At 43.4% G+C, this 16,428-nt stretch overlaps 1 protein-coding gene across 1 annotated transcript in view; it reads right to left on the bottom strand.

Moving 5' to 3' along the window:
- NIPA1 (NIPA magnesium transporter 1) overlaps nt 1–4,998 on the bottom strand; it is a 37,408-nt gene extending 32,410 nt beyond the window's left edge. Inside the window, exon 1 of the mRNA XM_082657965.1 lies at nt 4,825–4,998. Coding sequence (XP_082514091.1) covers nt 4,825–4,987 — 163 coding nt within the window. The 5' untranslated portion in view covers nt 4,988–4,998. The remainder of the gene's footprint in view (nt 1–4,824) is intronic.
- Between the last annotated feature and the right edge of the window lie 11,430 nt (nt 4,999–16,428).

Below are 16,428 nucleotides of genomic sequence, written 5' to 3'. Positions count from 1 at the left end.
GACCATTATGGTGTAAGGAAGCCCACGGTAGCCACCTGTGAAGAGAGTATATGGAGGGATGAAAAGAGGTGGTGGGGGGAGGCAGCTCAGGAACCATCTTGCTGTCTCAGCTATCCCAGACAAGTGATGAAGAAGTCATCTCAGATGACTCTAGCCCCAGCCACCATCTGACCGCAACCCACTGGAGACCCCAAGGAAGCGGGGCCCATTGAGTCCAGTCAGCCCATGGAACATGACAGATGCATGAGTCAGGGACATCATAAGTCTTCTGTAAGTAGCAGCCTTCTTTATCTTCTCCTCTCATGGAAATACTATCAAGTAAACCAGATATGGACAGGCTGTGGAGCCATTCAAATGCTCTTAACACTCACCCTATTCTCACCATGTTCCTTATCAACGATCTCCCCTTGGAGCTAGATAGATATCAGGGTTACAGATTTTCAGATCTAGCAGTAACTCTGGATTCTATTACTTAGTAGAGGCCACAGGTAAATGAGGTCAGCTCTGAATAATTTGAAGAAAGCTCAGAAATAAAATACGAGGTTTGGTTTTACCCTCTTTACTCCAGGGTTACTCATGGCCAATTAGATAGCATTACTGAGTGTCCACCACATGCCTCCCAGTGGACAGGACATGTGCCCTGCCTTGAAGAGCCAGGATCCAGGCGGAGCACAGACAAGTGAACAAGCCATCATACCACAGGTTTCAGGGGCAGGAAGGGGCTGAAGACAGGCACCAAGAAGACACACGGCAGGAGAGGAAGCTGACCCCATCTGTCAGGGTCTGGAGGGTTTACAGAAGCTGGAGGAACTAACCACAGAGTCAAAGGGCTGCAGGGGTGAAGATAACATGTGTGTGCCTCAGCTCTGGGTTTGGGGGTACATGCACCTAGGTGTGTGCCTGGGAACGGCAAGAGAGGCAAGGAGAAAACATGTACATTCCATGACCAGAGAGCACATGCCCTTCAAAATCAGTACAGAAGGCTTGAGACTGGCAGGTGGGATGCTTGGATCCCAGTTTCCACTCTCACAAGACAACTCACTCACCTTCCGAGCATCTTACAGTGTGACTACACCACTAGGCTGTACTCCTCTCAGGAAGGAGACTATGAAATCTGAAAAGGACTTTTTTATGGCGTTAAAATATATATCATAATATTTAGCATTTTAACCATTTTTAAGTGTACAGCTCCATGGCATTAAGCACATTCACCTTGCTGTGCAATCATCACCACCATCCATCTCCAGAACTAACCCATCCTCCAAAACAGACACTCTGTGCCCACTAAACACTAACTTCCCATCCCCCCTCCTCACAGCCCCCTGCAACACCATTCTACTTTCTGTCTCTGTGAATTTGACTATTCTAGGTACCTCATATGAGTGGAATCATACAAGCTTTGTCCTTTTGTGACTGGTTTATTTCACTTAGCATAATGTCCTCAAGGCTCATCCATGTTGTAGCATGTGTCAGAATTTCCTTCCTTTTTAAGACTAAGTAATATTCCTTTGAACGTATATACCACAATTTGTTCCACATTTTCTCTACTGTGAATAATGCTGCTATGAACATGGGTGTGCCAATATCTGTTCATGTCCCTGCTTTCATTTCTTCTGGATATACATACTCAGAAGTGGAATTGCTGGGTCATATGGTAATTCTACATTTAATTTTTTGAAGAACCTCCCTACTGTTTTTCATAGCAGCTGCACCATTTTACATTCCCACCAACAGTGCACAAGGGTTCCAATTTCTCAACATCCTCACCAATGCTTGTTATTTTCTGCTTTTTTTTTTTTAAACAATAGCCATCCTAATGTGTGTTAGGTGGTATCTCCCAGTTTTGATGAAAGGGATTTTAAAAAGATTGTGGTTCTTCCTGGCCTAGGACATTCTACATAGAGTCACTCATCTATGCAATTCTATGACTTTCCTGAGGCTGTCTCCACAATGTCTGTCTGAGGGCAGGACATCATCCCCCCCAGTTAAGAGGCTCCCAGGACATCCTCACCTATTCACCAGCACAGAATTCTAATGTTGCAACTGGCTTTCAACAAATTATCTTCAGACTTGATGGTCACCTTGTTTCTCTCTTCTAAGCTCTGCTTCAAGTGGGCTCTAACACTAAACATACTATCAATGACCTGTGGCCCCAGGTGTCCCCTGCCCTCTTCCCATCTTCAGGGTCTTTCAAAGCCACACCAGGAGTGAGGCAGTTCACCTTGAGCCTGTGTTGTGGATGGTGCTCCTAGCCTATCCATTCCATTCCATGAATGATATTCCATTCATTGGGAAGGTCCTTTCAAGAGTGAAAGCTGGTAACAGAGAAAGCTGCACCCCAACTCCTCCCCCACAAAGGAAGGGCTGTGACCAGAACTTGGCTCTCCTGAAGCTGAGACTTGAAAGAAATGCTGGTGCACGGCAGTGCAATAAAGCTGAAACTTTCAGTGAGACAGCTTTTTACAGTGTAAGACCATCAGGTCTCCCTTAGCACAAGAACTTGACTCCCCAGTTTTTAGCACCCCCTCTTTCCTCCAATCTCCCCCATTTCAGTCATTTTACAACGGCCAACTATGCTGCTTATTAGCAGAGGTAAAAAAGGTTTCAGGGGGAGTAGATGCTAAAACTATGCATCCTCAATACCTACAACAGTGCCTGGCACATAATAAGAGTTTCGTGAATATCTGTTGAACAAATCAAAACTAAATTTATCAAAACAAGACTGTATGTCTGTCTTCCACCATTATGAGCAAGCCAGGTAGCTTGAATTAGTAGTGGTGGGTAGTAACTGGAGAAGTGTGAAATCAGCAAATATCACATTTTCACTCATTTATTTAAGGACATAGTATGCAGGTATAAATAAAAGCATGAATAATGTTTTTTTTTCAGGTTGCTGTGTTTTTTATTTTCTTAGTCACTAATTCCCTTGAACACATAAGCTGAGCTGAAACAATTTAGTTTTACTCAATAATTATTGTTTTCTGGTAACTGAAGTCTATATTCAGGTTTCCTTAGATTTTACCTAATGTCTTATGGCCATGTGTCCTGGCTACGACAGTCTGTCAGACTTTACGACCTTGACAGGAGGACTGGTCAGGTATTTTGTAGGCTGTTCCTGAATTCAGGTTTGTGTGCTGTTTTTCTCATGGTTAGACTGGGGTCATGGGTTTTGGAGATCATGTACCTATCCTATCAAGGGCACGTGTGCTGTTTATTTTTGAATCATGACGATCATGTCACCCACCCCTGGAGCCCCTCAAACTGATATGTGCTCCCTTAAAAGTGCTCTACTGCCAGATGTCCATTTGTTACCTTAGAGATACATCTGCATCCTAGGGAAACCACGCTTGGTTTTATTTAGATTTTATGTACAGACTGCAATGTTTTCACTTCGAAGTTGAATTCTTTAACAAATAACTCTGATTTTATATTTTCACTCAATATTGTAGGTCCCTTTATCTCTTTCCTCAGTTCACTCCTGGCTGATCATCCAGGACACTCAAGAGAGTTTCACTTGCATTATAGAATCTGAACTATTAAATAAGTTTACTTATCTTAAACCCATGACCTGGCGGTTTCCTCCTTTTTTTTTTTTTTTTTTTTGCGGTACGCGGGCCTCTCTCACTGCTGTGGCCTCTCCCGTTGCGGAGCACAGGCCACGGACACGCAGGCTCAGTGGCCATGGCTCACGGGCCCAGCCCCTCGGCGGCATGTGGGACCTTCCCGGACCGGGGCACGAACCCGTGTCCCCTGCGTCGGCAGGCGGACTCTCAACCATTGCGCCACCAGGGAAGCCCTAACACTATTCTTGTAGAACGACCACAAGACTCTCTCAGTCCTTCTGGACACGTTGATTTTCAGTTTCAAAGCATGCTACATCTTGCGTTCAGTAAACTGTCTCAGGCCTCTCTTATTACAGAAGAACACTGGCAAAGAACTCTGCTACATCTTAACACTTTCCACATTGATAAGCAGTGGTGTTTGGTGGCTTATCCACCCAGGGAATACTCAGTTGGCCCATTTTTGGTGGTTTTAATCTTCTTTGAGTGTTCTTCACACCGAAGATCACTTGTAGTCATAAGGACCCCAGGAACAGAAGCCACAGGAAAGGTCAGAACTCTCGCTCGACCCTGAGAGCGAGCGCCTCCTTGGCCCGCAGGTCCCACCCCGGCCTGCCTAGCACACAGCTCTTACTTCTGCACTGGTGTGGCCACTGCAGGGCGAGAAGTCAGCAGGTCCTGCCCTCCAAGTGCACCCCAGGCCGGAGTCACAGCAAAGGCGGGAGGCCCGTCGCTCCTTCTGAGCAGGCACTGGGCTCCGACCATTCGGGGAATACTGCAAACAGGAAGCTTTCCCTAGCAGCCGGTGGGTGCGGGTGACAGGGACGCCTGGGCGCCAACCAGAGGGCAGGTCGGTGGGATGCACGGCTGCAAAGCGATTGGGTCTGGGAGGGAGGAAAGAAGTCAGCGGGAGAAACCTTATAAAACTGGCTTCGCCAGCGCTGGGAAGGGAGAAAAACCGTGGCGGCGACACAACTACCACCGCTCAGGGCTTACCGGCCGCCTCCGGAGCTGCTGGAGGACTAGGCTCGGCCGCGGTGGCGGCACTTCTGGCGCACAGGACCGCGTCCGCGCCTGCGCTGCGGGTGGTCTAGGGGCCTCGCGCCCGCGCAGCTGGCCCTCCGAGGTGCCCCGCCCCGTCTCCGGACCCCACTCGGGCGACGACCGGAACACCCCACCCCGCGGCTGCTCCCCTCCCCACGGCCGGCGGCTGCTCCCTCCACGCCTCCGCCCCCACCCCGAGCAGGGCCGCGGCCCGCCCTACCTCGCCGCTTGGCGCGCACGATGCCCTTCTTCTGCAGCACGAACGTGGACCCGTTCACCAGGCTCGACACCACGGCCACGCCCAGGCCGAGCGACACGGCGGCGGGGCTCGGGCTGCGCGCCCCCTCCCCGGCCGCCGCCGCTGCAGCCGCTGCAGTCCCCATTCCGCCGGCTCCCGCCCTCCGCGCCTGCGCGCTCGCCCGCCGGGCCTGGAGGCGGGGGCCGGCTCCGCGGCCCAGAGCCACTGGGGTGCGGGGGACCGGGGTTCTGCAGGGGCGGGGTGGAGCCCGGTCTCCGGGAGGGGGTGAGAGGGGGGAGGAGGGGGAGGAGCGCGTTAGGAGAGGCGGCGGCGGCGAGGAGTGGGGTGAGGTGGCAGGTGGGTGGGCGCAGAGGCCGAGCTGCAGGCTTGGCGGTGCAAATACAGGGCCCCCAGTTAAGTTTGCTTCTCAGGTAAACAGATGGGTTTTGGTGGGTGTCCCATGCGATATTTAGGACTGGAAGAGCGCTAGCAGGACGCAGCGTTCGCTGGGATAATGGTCCCTCACAAAGCTGTTCGGGGGCCCGCAGAGAGCCGCCCCTGGAGCCTGAAACCAAGACACGTCAGCTGTGGAAACTCGAATAGGACCGCTGAAGGAAGGGAAGTCATCTGTCTCCGCACCGGGGCAGTGAGCTCGTGATCGCACCGTCCAATTTACTGATTTATTTTTAATAAAATATACCGAAATTACAGAAAGCATGGGACAATATTTTAAAATTACTCAATCCCACAGCCCTAGCCTAATAGTTATTGTTTTCCCACCTAAAGTACAATTGCAATGACAATATACAAAATATCCTTTTTATTTAATATATCATAATCAGTTTTTACGTTGCTACATAATGATTATTTTAATGACGGTGTAATTTCCCATAAAGTTAATTACCGTAATTTGTCTAACTGTTCAGCTGTCGTTGGATGTTAGGTTGCTCCCAGTTTTTTTTTCTATTATAAGTGATGCCGTGATGAACATCTTCGTAAATTTTGAAAAAACTAAAGAATATCAACCTATACCTATATGCATCACTGTTTGTGAAGCAATATAAAATCAAATACTATTTCTGTATGAAAACTTTTATGCTGAATGAATCTAGTCCTTTGCTTATTCTCTTTTTGTCGTGGTAGCATATATATAACAAAACTTGCCATTTTAGCCATTTTTAAATGTACAATTCAGTGGCATTAATTACATTAAGTGTTGTGCAACCCTCACCACTGTCTATTTCCACAACTATTCCATCACTCCAAACAGAAACTCTATACCCATAAAGCAGTTATCTCCCATTTTTCCTACCCCCTAGTCTCTGCTAATCACTAACCTACTTTCTGCCTCTATGAATTTGCCTATTCTAGATATTTCATATAAATGAAATTGCACAATATTTGTCCTTCTGTGACTGGCTCGTGTCACTTAGTATAATGTTTCAAGCTTCATCCATATTGTAGCGTATGTCAGAACATCATTCCTTTTTATGGTTCAGTAATATTCCATTGTATGTAAATATAGTAGTCCCCTTTATGCAAGGTTTCACTTTCCTTGTTTTCAGTTACCCAAAGTCAATGTGGTTCAAAAATGTTAATAGAAAATTCCAGAAATAAGCAATTCATAAACTTTAAATTGCATGCTGTTCTGAGTAGTATGATGAAATCTCATTCCATCCTGCCCGGGACATGAATCATCCCTTTGCCCATTGTATACTGTCCATTTAGTCACTTAGTAGCAACTCAGTTATCACATCGACTACTGGCTATCGCAGGGCTTGGGTTCATGCAACCCTTATTTTACTTAATAACAGCCCCAAAGCACAAGAGTAGTGATGCTGACAATTTGGATATGCCAAGGAGAAGCTGTAAAATGCTTCTTTTAAGTGAAAAGGTGAAAGTTTTGAACTTAATAAGGAAAGGAAAGAAAAAAATTGTATTCTGAGGTCAATAAGATCTACACTTAGAATCTTCTATCCATAAACTGTGAAGAAGGAAAAAGAGATTTGTGCTAGTTTCGCTGTCACACCTCAGACTGCAAAAGTTATGGCCACAGTGCATGATAAGTGCTTAGTTAAGATGAAAGAGGCATTAAATTTTTACAATAAGATATTTAGAGAGAGACTACATTCACATAACTTTTATTACACTATATTGTCATAACTGTTCTATTTTATCAGTGTTGTTATTAATCTCTCACTGTGCCTAATTTACAAATTAAACATTGTCATAGGTATATATGTTCATCTGTATGTATAGGAAAAAAAATAGTATATATAGAGTTCAGTACTATTTGAGGTTTCAGGCATCCACTGGAGCTCTTGGAGGGTATGGCCTGCAGATAAAGGAGGACTAATGTACGATATTTTTTTTATAAAAACAACTTTATTGGAGTATAACTGCTTTACAGTGTTGTGTTAGTTTCTGCTGTAGCACAAAAAGAATCAGCTATATGTATACATATATCCCCATATCTCCTCCCTCTTGCATCTCCCTCCCATCCTCCCTATCCCACCCCTCTAGGTGGTCACAAAGCGCTGAGCTGATCTCCCTGTGCTATGTGGCTGCTTCCCACTAGCTATCTATTTTACATTTGGTAGTGTATATATGTCAGTGTTACTCTCTGACTTCATCCCTGCTTACCCTTCCCCCTCCCTGTGTCCTCAAGTCCATTCTCTACATCTGCATCTTTATTCCTGTCCTGCCCCTAGGTTCATCACAACCATTTTGTTTTTTTAGATTCCATATATATGTGTCAGCATATGGTATTTGTTTTTCTCTTTCTGACTTCACTCTGTATGACAGACTCTAGGTCTATCCACCTCACTGCAAATAACTCAATTTCATTTCTTTTCATGGCAGAGTAATATTCCACTGTATATATGTGCCACATCTTCTTTATCCATTCATCTGTCAGTGGACACTTAGGTTGTTCCATGTCCTGGCTATTGTAAATAGAGCTGCAGTGAACATTTTGGTACATGACTCTTTTTGAATTATGGTTTTCTCAGGGTATATGCCCAGTAGTGGGATTGCTGGGTCATATGGTAATTCTATTGTTAGTTTTTTAAGGAACCTCCATACTGTTCTCCATAGTGGCTGTATCAATTTACATTCCCACCAACAGTGCGAGAGGGTTCCCTTTTCTCCACACCCTCTCCAGCATTTATTGTTTTTAGATTTTTTGATGATGGCCATTCTGACCAGTGTGAGGTGATACCTCATTGTGGTTTTTCTTTGCATTTCTCTACTAATTAGTGATGTTGAGGATCCTTTCATGTGTTTGTTGGCAGTCTGTATATCTTCTTTGGAGAAATGTCTATTTAGGTCTTCTGCCCATTTTTGAATTGGGTTGTTTGTTTTTTTGATATTGAGCTGCATGAGCTGCTTGTATAGTTTGGAGATTAATCCTTTGTCCGTTGCTTCATTTGCAAATATTTTCTCCCATTCTGAGGGTTGTCTTTTGGTCTTGTTTATGGTTTCCTTTGCTGTGCAAAAGCTTTGAAGTTTCATTAGGTCCCATTTGTTTATTTTTGTTTTTATTTCCATTTCTCTAGGAGGTGGGTCAAAAATGATCTTGCTGTGATTTATGTCATAGAGTGTTCTGCCTATGTTTTCCTCTAAGAGTTTTATAGTATCTGGCCTTACATTTAGGTCTTTAATCCATTTTGAGTTTATTTTTGTGTATGGTGTTAGGAAGTGTTCTAATTTCATTCTTTACATGTAGCTGTCCAGTTTTCTCAGCACCACTTATTGAAGAGGCTGTTTTTTCTCCATTGTACATTCTTGCCTCCTTTGTCAGAGATAAGGTGACCATATGTGCGTGGGTTTATCTCTGGGCTTTCTATCCTGTTCCTTCGATCTATATTTTTGTTTTTGTGCCAGTACCGTACTGTCTTGATTACTGTAGATTTGTTGTATAGTCTGAAGTCAGGGAGCCTGATTCCTCCAGCTCCGTTTTTCTTTCTCAAGGTGGCTTTGGCTATTTGGGGTCGTTTCTGTTTCCATGCAAATTGTAAAATTTTTTGTTGTAGTTCTGTGAAAAATGCCATTGGTAGTTTGATAGGGATTGCATTGAATCTGTGGATTGCTGTGGGTAGTATAGTCATTTTCACAATGTTGATTCTTCCAATCCAAGAACATGGTATATCTCTCCATCTGTCTGTATCATATTTAATTTCTTTCATCAGTGTCTTATAGTTTTCTGCATACAGGTCTTTTGTCTCCTTAGGAAGGTTTATTCCTAGGTATTTTATTCTTTTTGTTGCAGTTGTAAATGGGAATGATTCCTTAATTTCTCTTTCAGATTTTTCATTGTTAGTGTATAAGAATGAAAGAGATTTCTGTGCATTAATTTTATATCCTGCTACTTTATCAGATTCATTGGTTAGCTCTAGTAGTTTTCTGGTAGCATCTTTAGGATTCTCTATGTATAGTATCATGTCATTTGCAAACAGTGACAGTTTTACTCCTTCTTTTCCAATTTGGATTCCTTTTATTTCTTTTTCTTCTCCGATTGCCATGGCTAAAACTTCCAAAACTATGTTGAATAATAGTGGTGAAAGTGGGCAACCTTGTCATGTTCCTGATCTTAGGGGAAATGGTTTCAGTTTTTCACCATCGAGAACAATGTTGGCTGTGGGTTTGTCATATATGGCCTTCCTTATGTTGAGGTAGGTTCCCTCTATGCCCACTTTCTGGAGACTTTTTATCATAAAGCGGTGTTGAATTTTGTCAAAAGCTTTTTCTACATCTATTGAGATGATCATATGGTTTTTATCCTTCAGTTTGTTAATATGGTGTATCACATTGATTGATTTGCATATATTGAAGAATCCTGGGATAAACCCCACTTGATCATGGTGTATGATCCTTTTAATGTTCTGTTGGATTCTGTTGGCTAGTATTTTGTTGAGGATTTTTGCATCTATGTTTATCAGTGATATTGGCCTGTAGTTTTCTTTTTTTGTGACATCTTTGGTTTTGGTATCAGAGTGATGGTGGTCTCGTAGAATGAGTTTGGGAGTGTTCCTCTCTCTGCTATACTTTGGAAGAGTTTGAAAAGGATAGGTGTTAGATCTTCTCTAAATGTTTGACAGAATTCACCTGTGAAGCCATCTGGTCCTGGGCTTTTCTTTGTTGTAAGATTTTTAAACAGTCATTTATTTTTTTTTTTTCGTGGTACACGGACCTCTAACTGTTGTGGCCTCTCCCGTTGAGGAGCACAGGCTCTGGATGCACAGGCTCAGCGGCCATGGCTCACGGGCCCAGCCGCTCCGCGGCATGTGGGATCTTCCCGGACCGGGGCATGAACCCGTGTCCCCTGCATCGGCAGGCAGACTCTCAACCACTGCACCACCAGGGAAGCCCTGTTGTAAGATTTTTAATCACAGTTTCTATTTTAGTCCTTGTCATATTTTCTGTTCATATTTTCTATTTCTTCCTGGTTCAGTCTTGGAAGGTTGTGCTTTTCTAAGAATTTGTCCATTTCTTCCAGGTTGTCCATTTTATTGGCATAGAGTTGCTTGTAGTAATCTCTCATGATCCTTTGCATTTCTGCAGTGTCAGTTGTTACTTCTCCTTTTTCATTTCTCATTCTATTGATTTGAATCTTCTCCCTTTTTTTCTTGATGAGTCTGGCTAATGGTTTATCAGTTTTGTTTATCTTCTCAAAGAACCAGCTTTTACTTTTATTGATCTTTGCTATTGTTTCCTTCATTTCTTTTTCATTTATTCTTATCTGATCTTTATGATTTCTTTCCTTCTAGTAACTTTGGGATTTTTTTGTTGTTCTTCTTCTTTCTCTAATTGCTTCAGGTGTAAGGTTAGGCTGTTTATTTGAGATTTTTCTTGTTTCTTGCGGTAGGATTGTATTGCTATAAACCTCCCTCTTAGAACTGCTTTTGCTGCATCCCATAGGTTTTGGGTCCCCGTGTTTTCATTGTCATTTGTTTCCAGGTATTTTTTGATTTCCTCTTTGATTTCTTCAGTGATCTCTTGGTTATTTGATAGCGTATTGTTTAGTGTCCATGTGTTTGTATTTTTTACAATTTTTTTCCCTGTAATTGATATCTAGTCTCATAGCACTGTGGTCGAAAAAGATACTTGATACGATTTCAATATTCTTCAGTTTACCAACACTTGATTTGTGACCCAAGATATGGTCTATCCTGGAGAATGTTCCATGAGCACTTGAGAAGAAAGTGTATTCTGTTGTTTTTGGATGGAATGTCCTATAAATATCAATTAAGTCTATCTGGTCTAATGTGTCTTTTAAAGCTTGTGTTTCCTTATTTATTTTCATTTTGAATGATCTGTCCGTTGGTGAAAGTGGGGTTGAAAGTCCCCTACCATTATTGTGTTACTGTTGATTTCCCCTTTTATGGCTGTTAGCTTTTGCTTTATGTATTGAGGTGCTCCTAGGTTGGGTGCATAAATATTTACAATTGTTGTATCTTCGTCTTGATCATTATGTTGTGTCCTTCTTTGTCTCTTGTAGTAGTCTTTATTTTAAAGTCTATTTTGTCTGATATGAGAATTGCTACTCCAGCTTTCTTTTGATTTCCATTTGCATGGAATATCTTTTTCCATCCCCTCACTTTCAGTCTGTATGTGTCCCTAGGTCTGAGTTTGGTCTCTTGTAGACAGCGTATATAGGGGTCTTGTTTTTTTATCCATTTAGCGAGTCTGTGTCTTTTGGTTGGAGCAATTAATCCATCTACATTTAAGGTGATTATCCATATGTGTGTTCCTATTACCATTTTCTTACTTGTTTTGTGTTTGTTATGGTAGGTCTTTTCCTTCTCTTGTGTTTCCTGCCTAGAGAAGTTCCTTTACCATTTGTTGTAAGGCTGGTTTGGTGGTGCTGAATTCTCTTAACTTTAGCTTGTCTGTAAAGGTTTTAATTTCTCCATCAAATCTGAATGAGATCCTTTCTGGGTAGAGTAATCTTTGTTGTAGGTTTTTCCCTTTCGTCACTTTAAATATATCCTGCCACTTCCTTCTGGCTTGCAGAGTTTCTGCTGAAAGATCAGCTGTTAACCTTATGGGGTTTCCCTTCTATGTTATTTGTTGCTTTCCCTTTGCTGCTTTTAATATTTTTTCTTTGTATTTAATTTTTGATAGTTTGATTAATATGTGGCTTGACGTGTTGCTCCTTGGATTTATCCTGTATGGGACTCTCTGTGCTTCCTGGACTTCATTGACTATTTCCTTTCCCATGTTAGAGAAGTTTTCAACCATAATCTCTTCAAATATTTCTCAGACCCTTTCTTTTTCTCTTCTTTTTCTGGGACCCCTATAATTTGAATGTTGGTGTGTTTAATGTTGTCCCAGTGGTCTCTGAGACTGTCCCCAATTCTTTTCATTCTTTTTTCTTTATTCTGCTCTGCAGCAGTTATTTCCACTATTTTATCTTCCAGGTCACTTATCCATTCTTCTGCCTCAGTTTTTCTGTTATTGATTCCTTCTAGAGTTTTTTTTATTTCATTTATTGTGTTGTTCATCATTGTTTGTTTGCTCTTTATTTCTTCTAGGTCCTTGTTAAAGGTTTCTTGTATTATCTCCATTCTATTTCCAAGACTTTGGATCATCTTTACTATCATTATTCTGAATTCTTTTTCAGGTAGACAGCCTGTTTCCTCTTCATTTGTTTGGTCTGGTGGTTTTTACCTTGCTCCTTCATCTGTTGCATATTTCTGTCATCTCATTTTGTTTAACTTACTGTGTTTGGGGTCGCCTTTTTGAAGGCTGCATGTTCGTAGTTCCTGTTATTTTTGGTGTCTGCCTCCAGTGGGTGAGATTGATTCAGTGTCTTGTGTAGGCTTCCTGGTGGAGGGGACTGGTACCTGTGTTCTGGTGGGTGGGGCTGGATCTTGTCTTTCTGGTGGGCAGGACCACACCCGGTGGTGTGTTTTGGGGTGTCTGTGAACTCAGTATAATTTTAGGCACCGTCTCTGCTAATGGGTGGGGTTGTATTCCTGTCTTGCTAGTTGTTTGCCATGAGGTATCCAGTACTGGAGCTTGCTGACCGTTGGGTGCAGCTGGGTCTTAACGTTGAGCCAATGATCTCTGGGAGAGCTCTCGCCGATTGATATTACGTGGAGCCAGGAGGTTTCTGGTGGTCCAACGTCCTAGACTTGGCACTCCCACCTCAGAGGCTCAGGCTTAAAACTTGGCCAGATCACCAAGACCCTGCCAGCCACACAGCTCAGAAGAAAAGGAAGAAAACAAAAAAACAAAAAAAACGGAGAACCCTAGGATAAATGGTAAAAGCAAACCTAAACAGACAAAATCACACGAAGAAGCATACATGTACATGCTCACAAAAAGAGAAAAAGGAAAAAAAACTCAAAAAAAAATTACAATTAAACATAAAAAAAAAGAGGAGGGCAACCAAACCAATAAACAAATCCACCAATGATAATAAACGCTAAAAACTAAACTAAGATAAACATAAAACCAGAAACCAATGAGACACAGAAAGCAAACCCCAAGTCTACAGTTGCTCCCAAAGTCCACTGCCTCAATTTTGGGATGATTCATTGTCTATTCAGGTATTCTTCAGATGCAGGGTTTATGGAGTTGATTGTGGGGATATAATCTGCTGCTCCTGAGTCTGCACAGAGAAATTTCCCTTTCTCTTCTCTGTTCACACAACTCCTGGGTTTCAGTTTTGGATTTGGCCCTGCCTCTGCATGTAGGCCACCCTCAGGAGTCTGTTCCCTGCCGAGACAGGAGGGGGTTAAATTAGCAGCTGACTAGGGCTCTCTTGCTCACTCAGGCCAGGGAGAGGGAGGGGTACAGTAGTCATAATTGGAATGTGGGTTGAGCCTGGAGTGGCAGAGGCCAGTGCGACATTGCAACAGCCTGAGACGTGCCCTGTGTTCTCCCGGGGAACTTGTCCGTGGATCACAGGACCCTGGCAGTGGCGGGCTGCACAGGCTCCTAGGGTGGGTGTGGATAGTGACCTGTGCTTGCACACAGAATTCTCGGTGGCAGTGGCAGCAGCGTTAACAGTTCATGCCTGTCTCTGGGGTCTGAGCTAATAGCCGTGGCTTGCACCTGTCTCTGGAGCTCGCTTAGGCGGTGCTCTACCTTCTGTGGGCACGTGGGGAAGGGATCTCCTTTCCTTGCACACCCCGAAACAATGGCCTCTTGCCTCTTAGGCAGGTCCAGACTTGTTCCCGGACTCTCTCCCAGCTGGCTGTGGCGCACTATCCCCCTTCAGGCTGTGTTCAAGCAGCCAACCCCAGTCCTCTCCCTGGGATCTGACCTCCAAAGCCCAAGCCTCAGCTCCCAGCCCCCGCCCGCCCCAGCGGGTGAGCAGATGAGCCTCTCAGGCTGGTGAGTGCTGGTTGGCACCGATCCTCTGTGCGGGAATCTCTCTGCTTTGCCCCCCGCACCCCTGTTGCTGCGCTTTCCTCTGTGGCTCTGAAGCTTTCCCCCACTTCACCCCACCAGTGAAGGTGCTTCCTAGTGTGTGGAAACTTTTCCTCCTTCACAGCTCCCTCCCTCTGGTGCAGGTCCTGTCCCTATTCTTTTGTCTCTGTTTTTCCTTTTTTCTTTTGCCCAACCCAGGTACATGGAGGTTTTCTTGCCTTTTGGAAAGTCTGAGGTCTTCTCCCAGCATTCAGTAGGTGTTCTGTAGGAGTTGTTCCACATGTAGATTCATTTCTGATGTATTTGTGAGGAGGAAGGTGAGCCCAACGTTTTACTTCTCCGCCATCTTGAAGGTCTCTCTCCAACATTTTTTTTATCTAGTCATCTTCTGATGGACACTTATGTAGTTTCCACCTTTTTTTTTTTTTTTTTTTTGCTGTACGCGGGCCCCTCACTGCTGTGGCCTCTCCCGTTGCGGAGCACAGGCTCCGGACGCGCAGGCTTCAGACGCGCAGGCCCAGCGGCCATAGCCCACGGGCCCAGCCACTCTGCGGCATGTGGGATCTTCCCGGACCGGGGCACGAACCCGCGTGCCCCGCACCGGCAGGCGGACTCCCAACCACTGCGCCACCAGGGAAGCCCAGTTTCCACCTTTTGTCTGTTGCGAATGTTGCAATGACCATTGGTGTGAAAGTATCTATTGGAGGCTCTGACTTAAATTCTTTGGGATATAGACCTAAGAGTGGAATTGCTGAGTCATATGGTAAATTCTATGTTTAGATCTTGAGGAACTGCCAAACTTTTCCACAGCCACTGCACCATTTTATGTTCTCACCAGTAATACACGAGGGTTCCAATTTCTCCAAATTCTCACCAATACTTGTTATTTTCCCCTTGTCTTTTTTTAATAGCCATCCTAGTAGGTGTGAAACGGTTGCTTATTCTTTTTAAATATACTTATGAACATCAATGATGTTTTCTGGAAACATAAGCAATAACTTCTATAATAAACCTCAGCAGAAGCAAGCGCTGGACACAGCAGCAACAGCATTGCCAACATAATCATAATGTTTTACTTTTCTAATAATGCTAGTAAAAAAATTAAAAAAAAGACTAAAGTGCTTTTGGCAAAAAAGGTATGCTCAGTTTTTTTAAAAAACACAATAAATTCAGTAAATGCCAAAGAATATAAGACATCACCCCAAATTTCATCACACTAAAGTAATTATTATTACCATTAAGAACTCCACTCCAGACATTTTTCCAGTAAATGGGTATATGGGTAAGAGGATAGACATTTTATCAGATGGGAAGGCACATATATATTACTTGGATATAACATTTAAAAAACTGAAATGAAACTAACTACCAAAGCTGAGATAACTACAATTTTACCATGAGATATTAGTTCCTAAATGATGCCACTATAATTAAAGTAAGTAAAAAACATTAAGAGATGGGAGTTATTACGTTTCTCTTAACTCCATGTTTCAAATTTAGACAGTATCAGTTGACTCCCTGCAATGAGAAGTGAGGAAATCAGCTTACTTTCCAGTGCCTTGAAAATGTTTTATATGTCGAGGCATATAACATTTAGAGACTACTCTGTATTCATACCTCTATATTTGTGTTATCTTAAACACATATGAAAAGTGGGTTTGTTGTTCATATCATCCTTTTACCAAGTTTTCCCATTCATCTTTAATTCACTGGAAATTTTTCAATGAGTGTATATTAAAAATAAACAACCAGGGCGTCCCTGGTGGCGCAGTGGTTGAGAATCTGCCTGCCAATGCAGGGGACACGGGTTCGAGCCCTGGTCTGGGAAGATCCCACATGCCGTGGAGCAACTGGGCCCGTGAGCCACAACTACTGAGCCTGCGCATCTGGAGCCTGTGCTCCACAGCAAGAGAGGCTGCGATAGTGATAGGCCCGCACACCGCGATGAAGAGTGGCCCCCGCTCGCCGCAACTAGAGAAAGTCCTTGCACAGAAAGGAAGACCCAACACAGCCAAAAATAAATAAATTAATTAATAAATAAATAAAAAACAACCATGGGTGCTATAATCTTTGAGCTTTTTTTATTTATAGAAAGTTTGCCTGAAGTACAAAATGGACAAGTCTAATATTTCCAGATCATACTTTATTTTCCTAAAACTTGGCAGGCATTGTCCCATTGTCTTCTGACATTCAATGTTATTTAAA

The sequence above is a fragment of the Grampus griseus genome (assembly GCF_964374135.1).
Source record: "Grampus griseus genome assembly, chromosome: 7".
NCBI classification, from domain to species: domain Eukaryota; kingdom Metazoa; phylum Chordata; class Mammalia; order Artiodactyla; family Delphinidae; genus Grampus; species Grampus griseus.
This window is presented reverse-complemented; position numbering and strand designations above follow the sequence as displayed.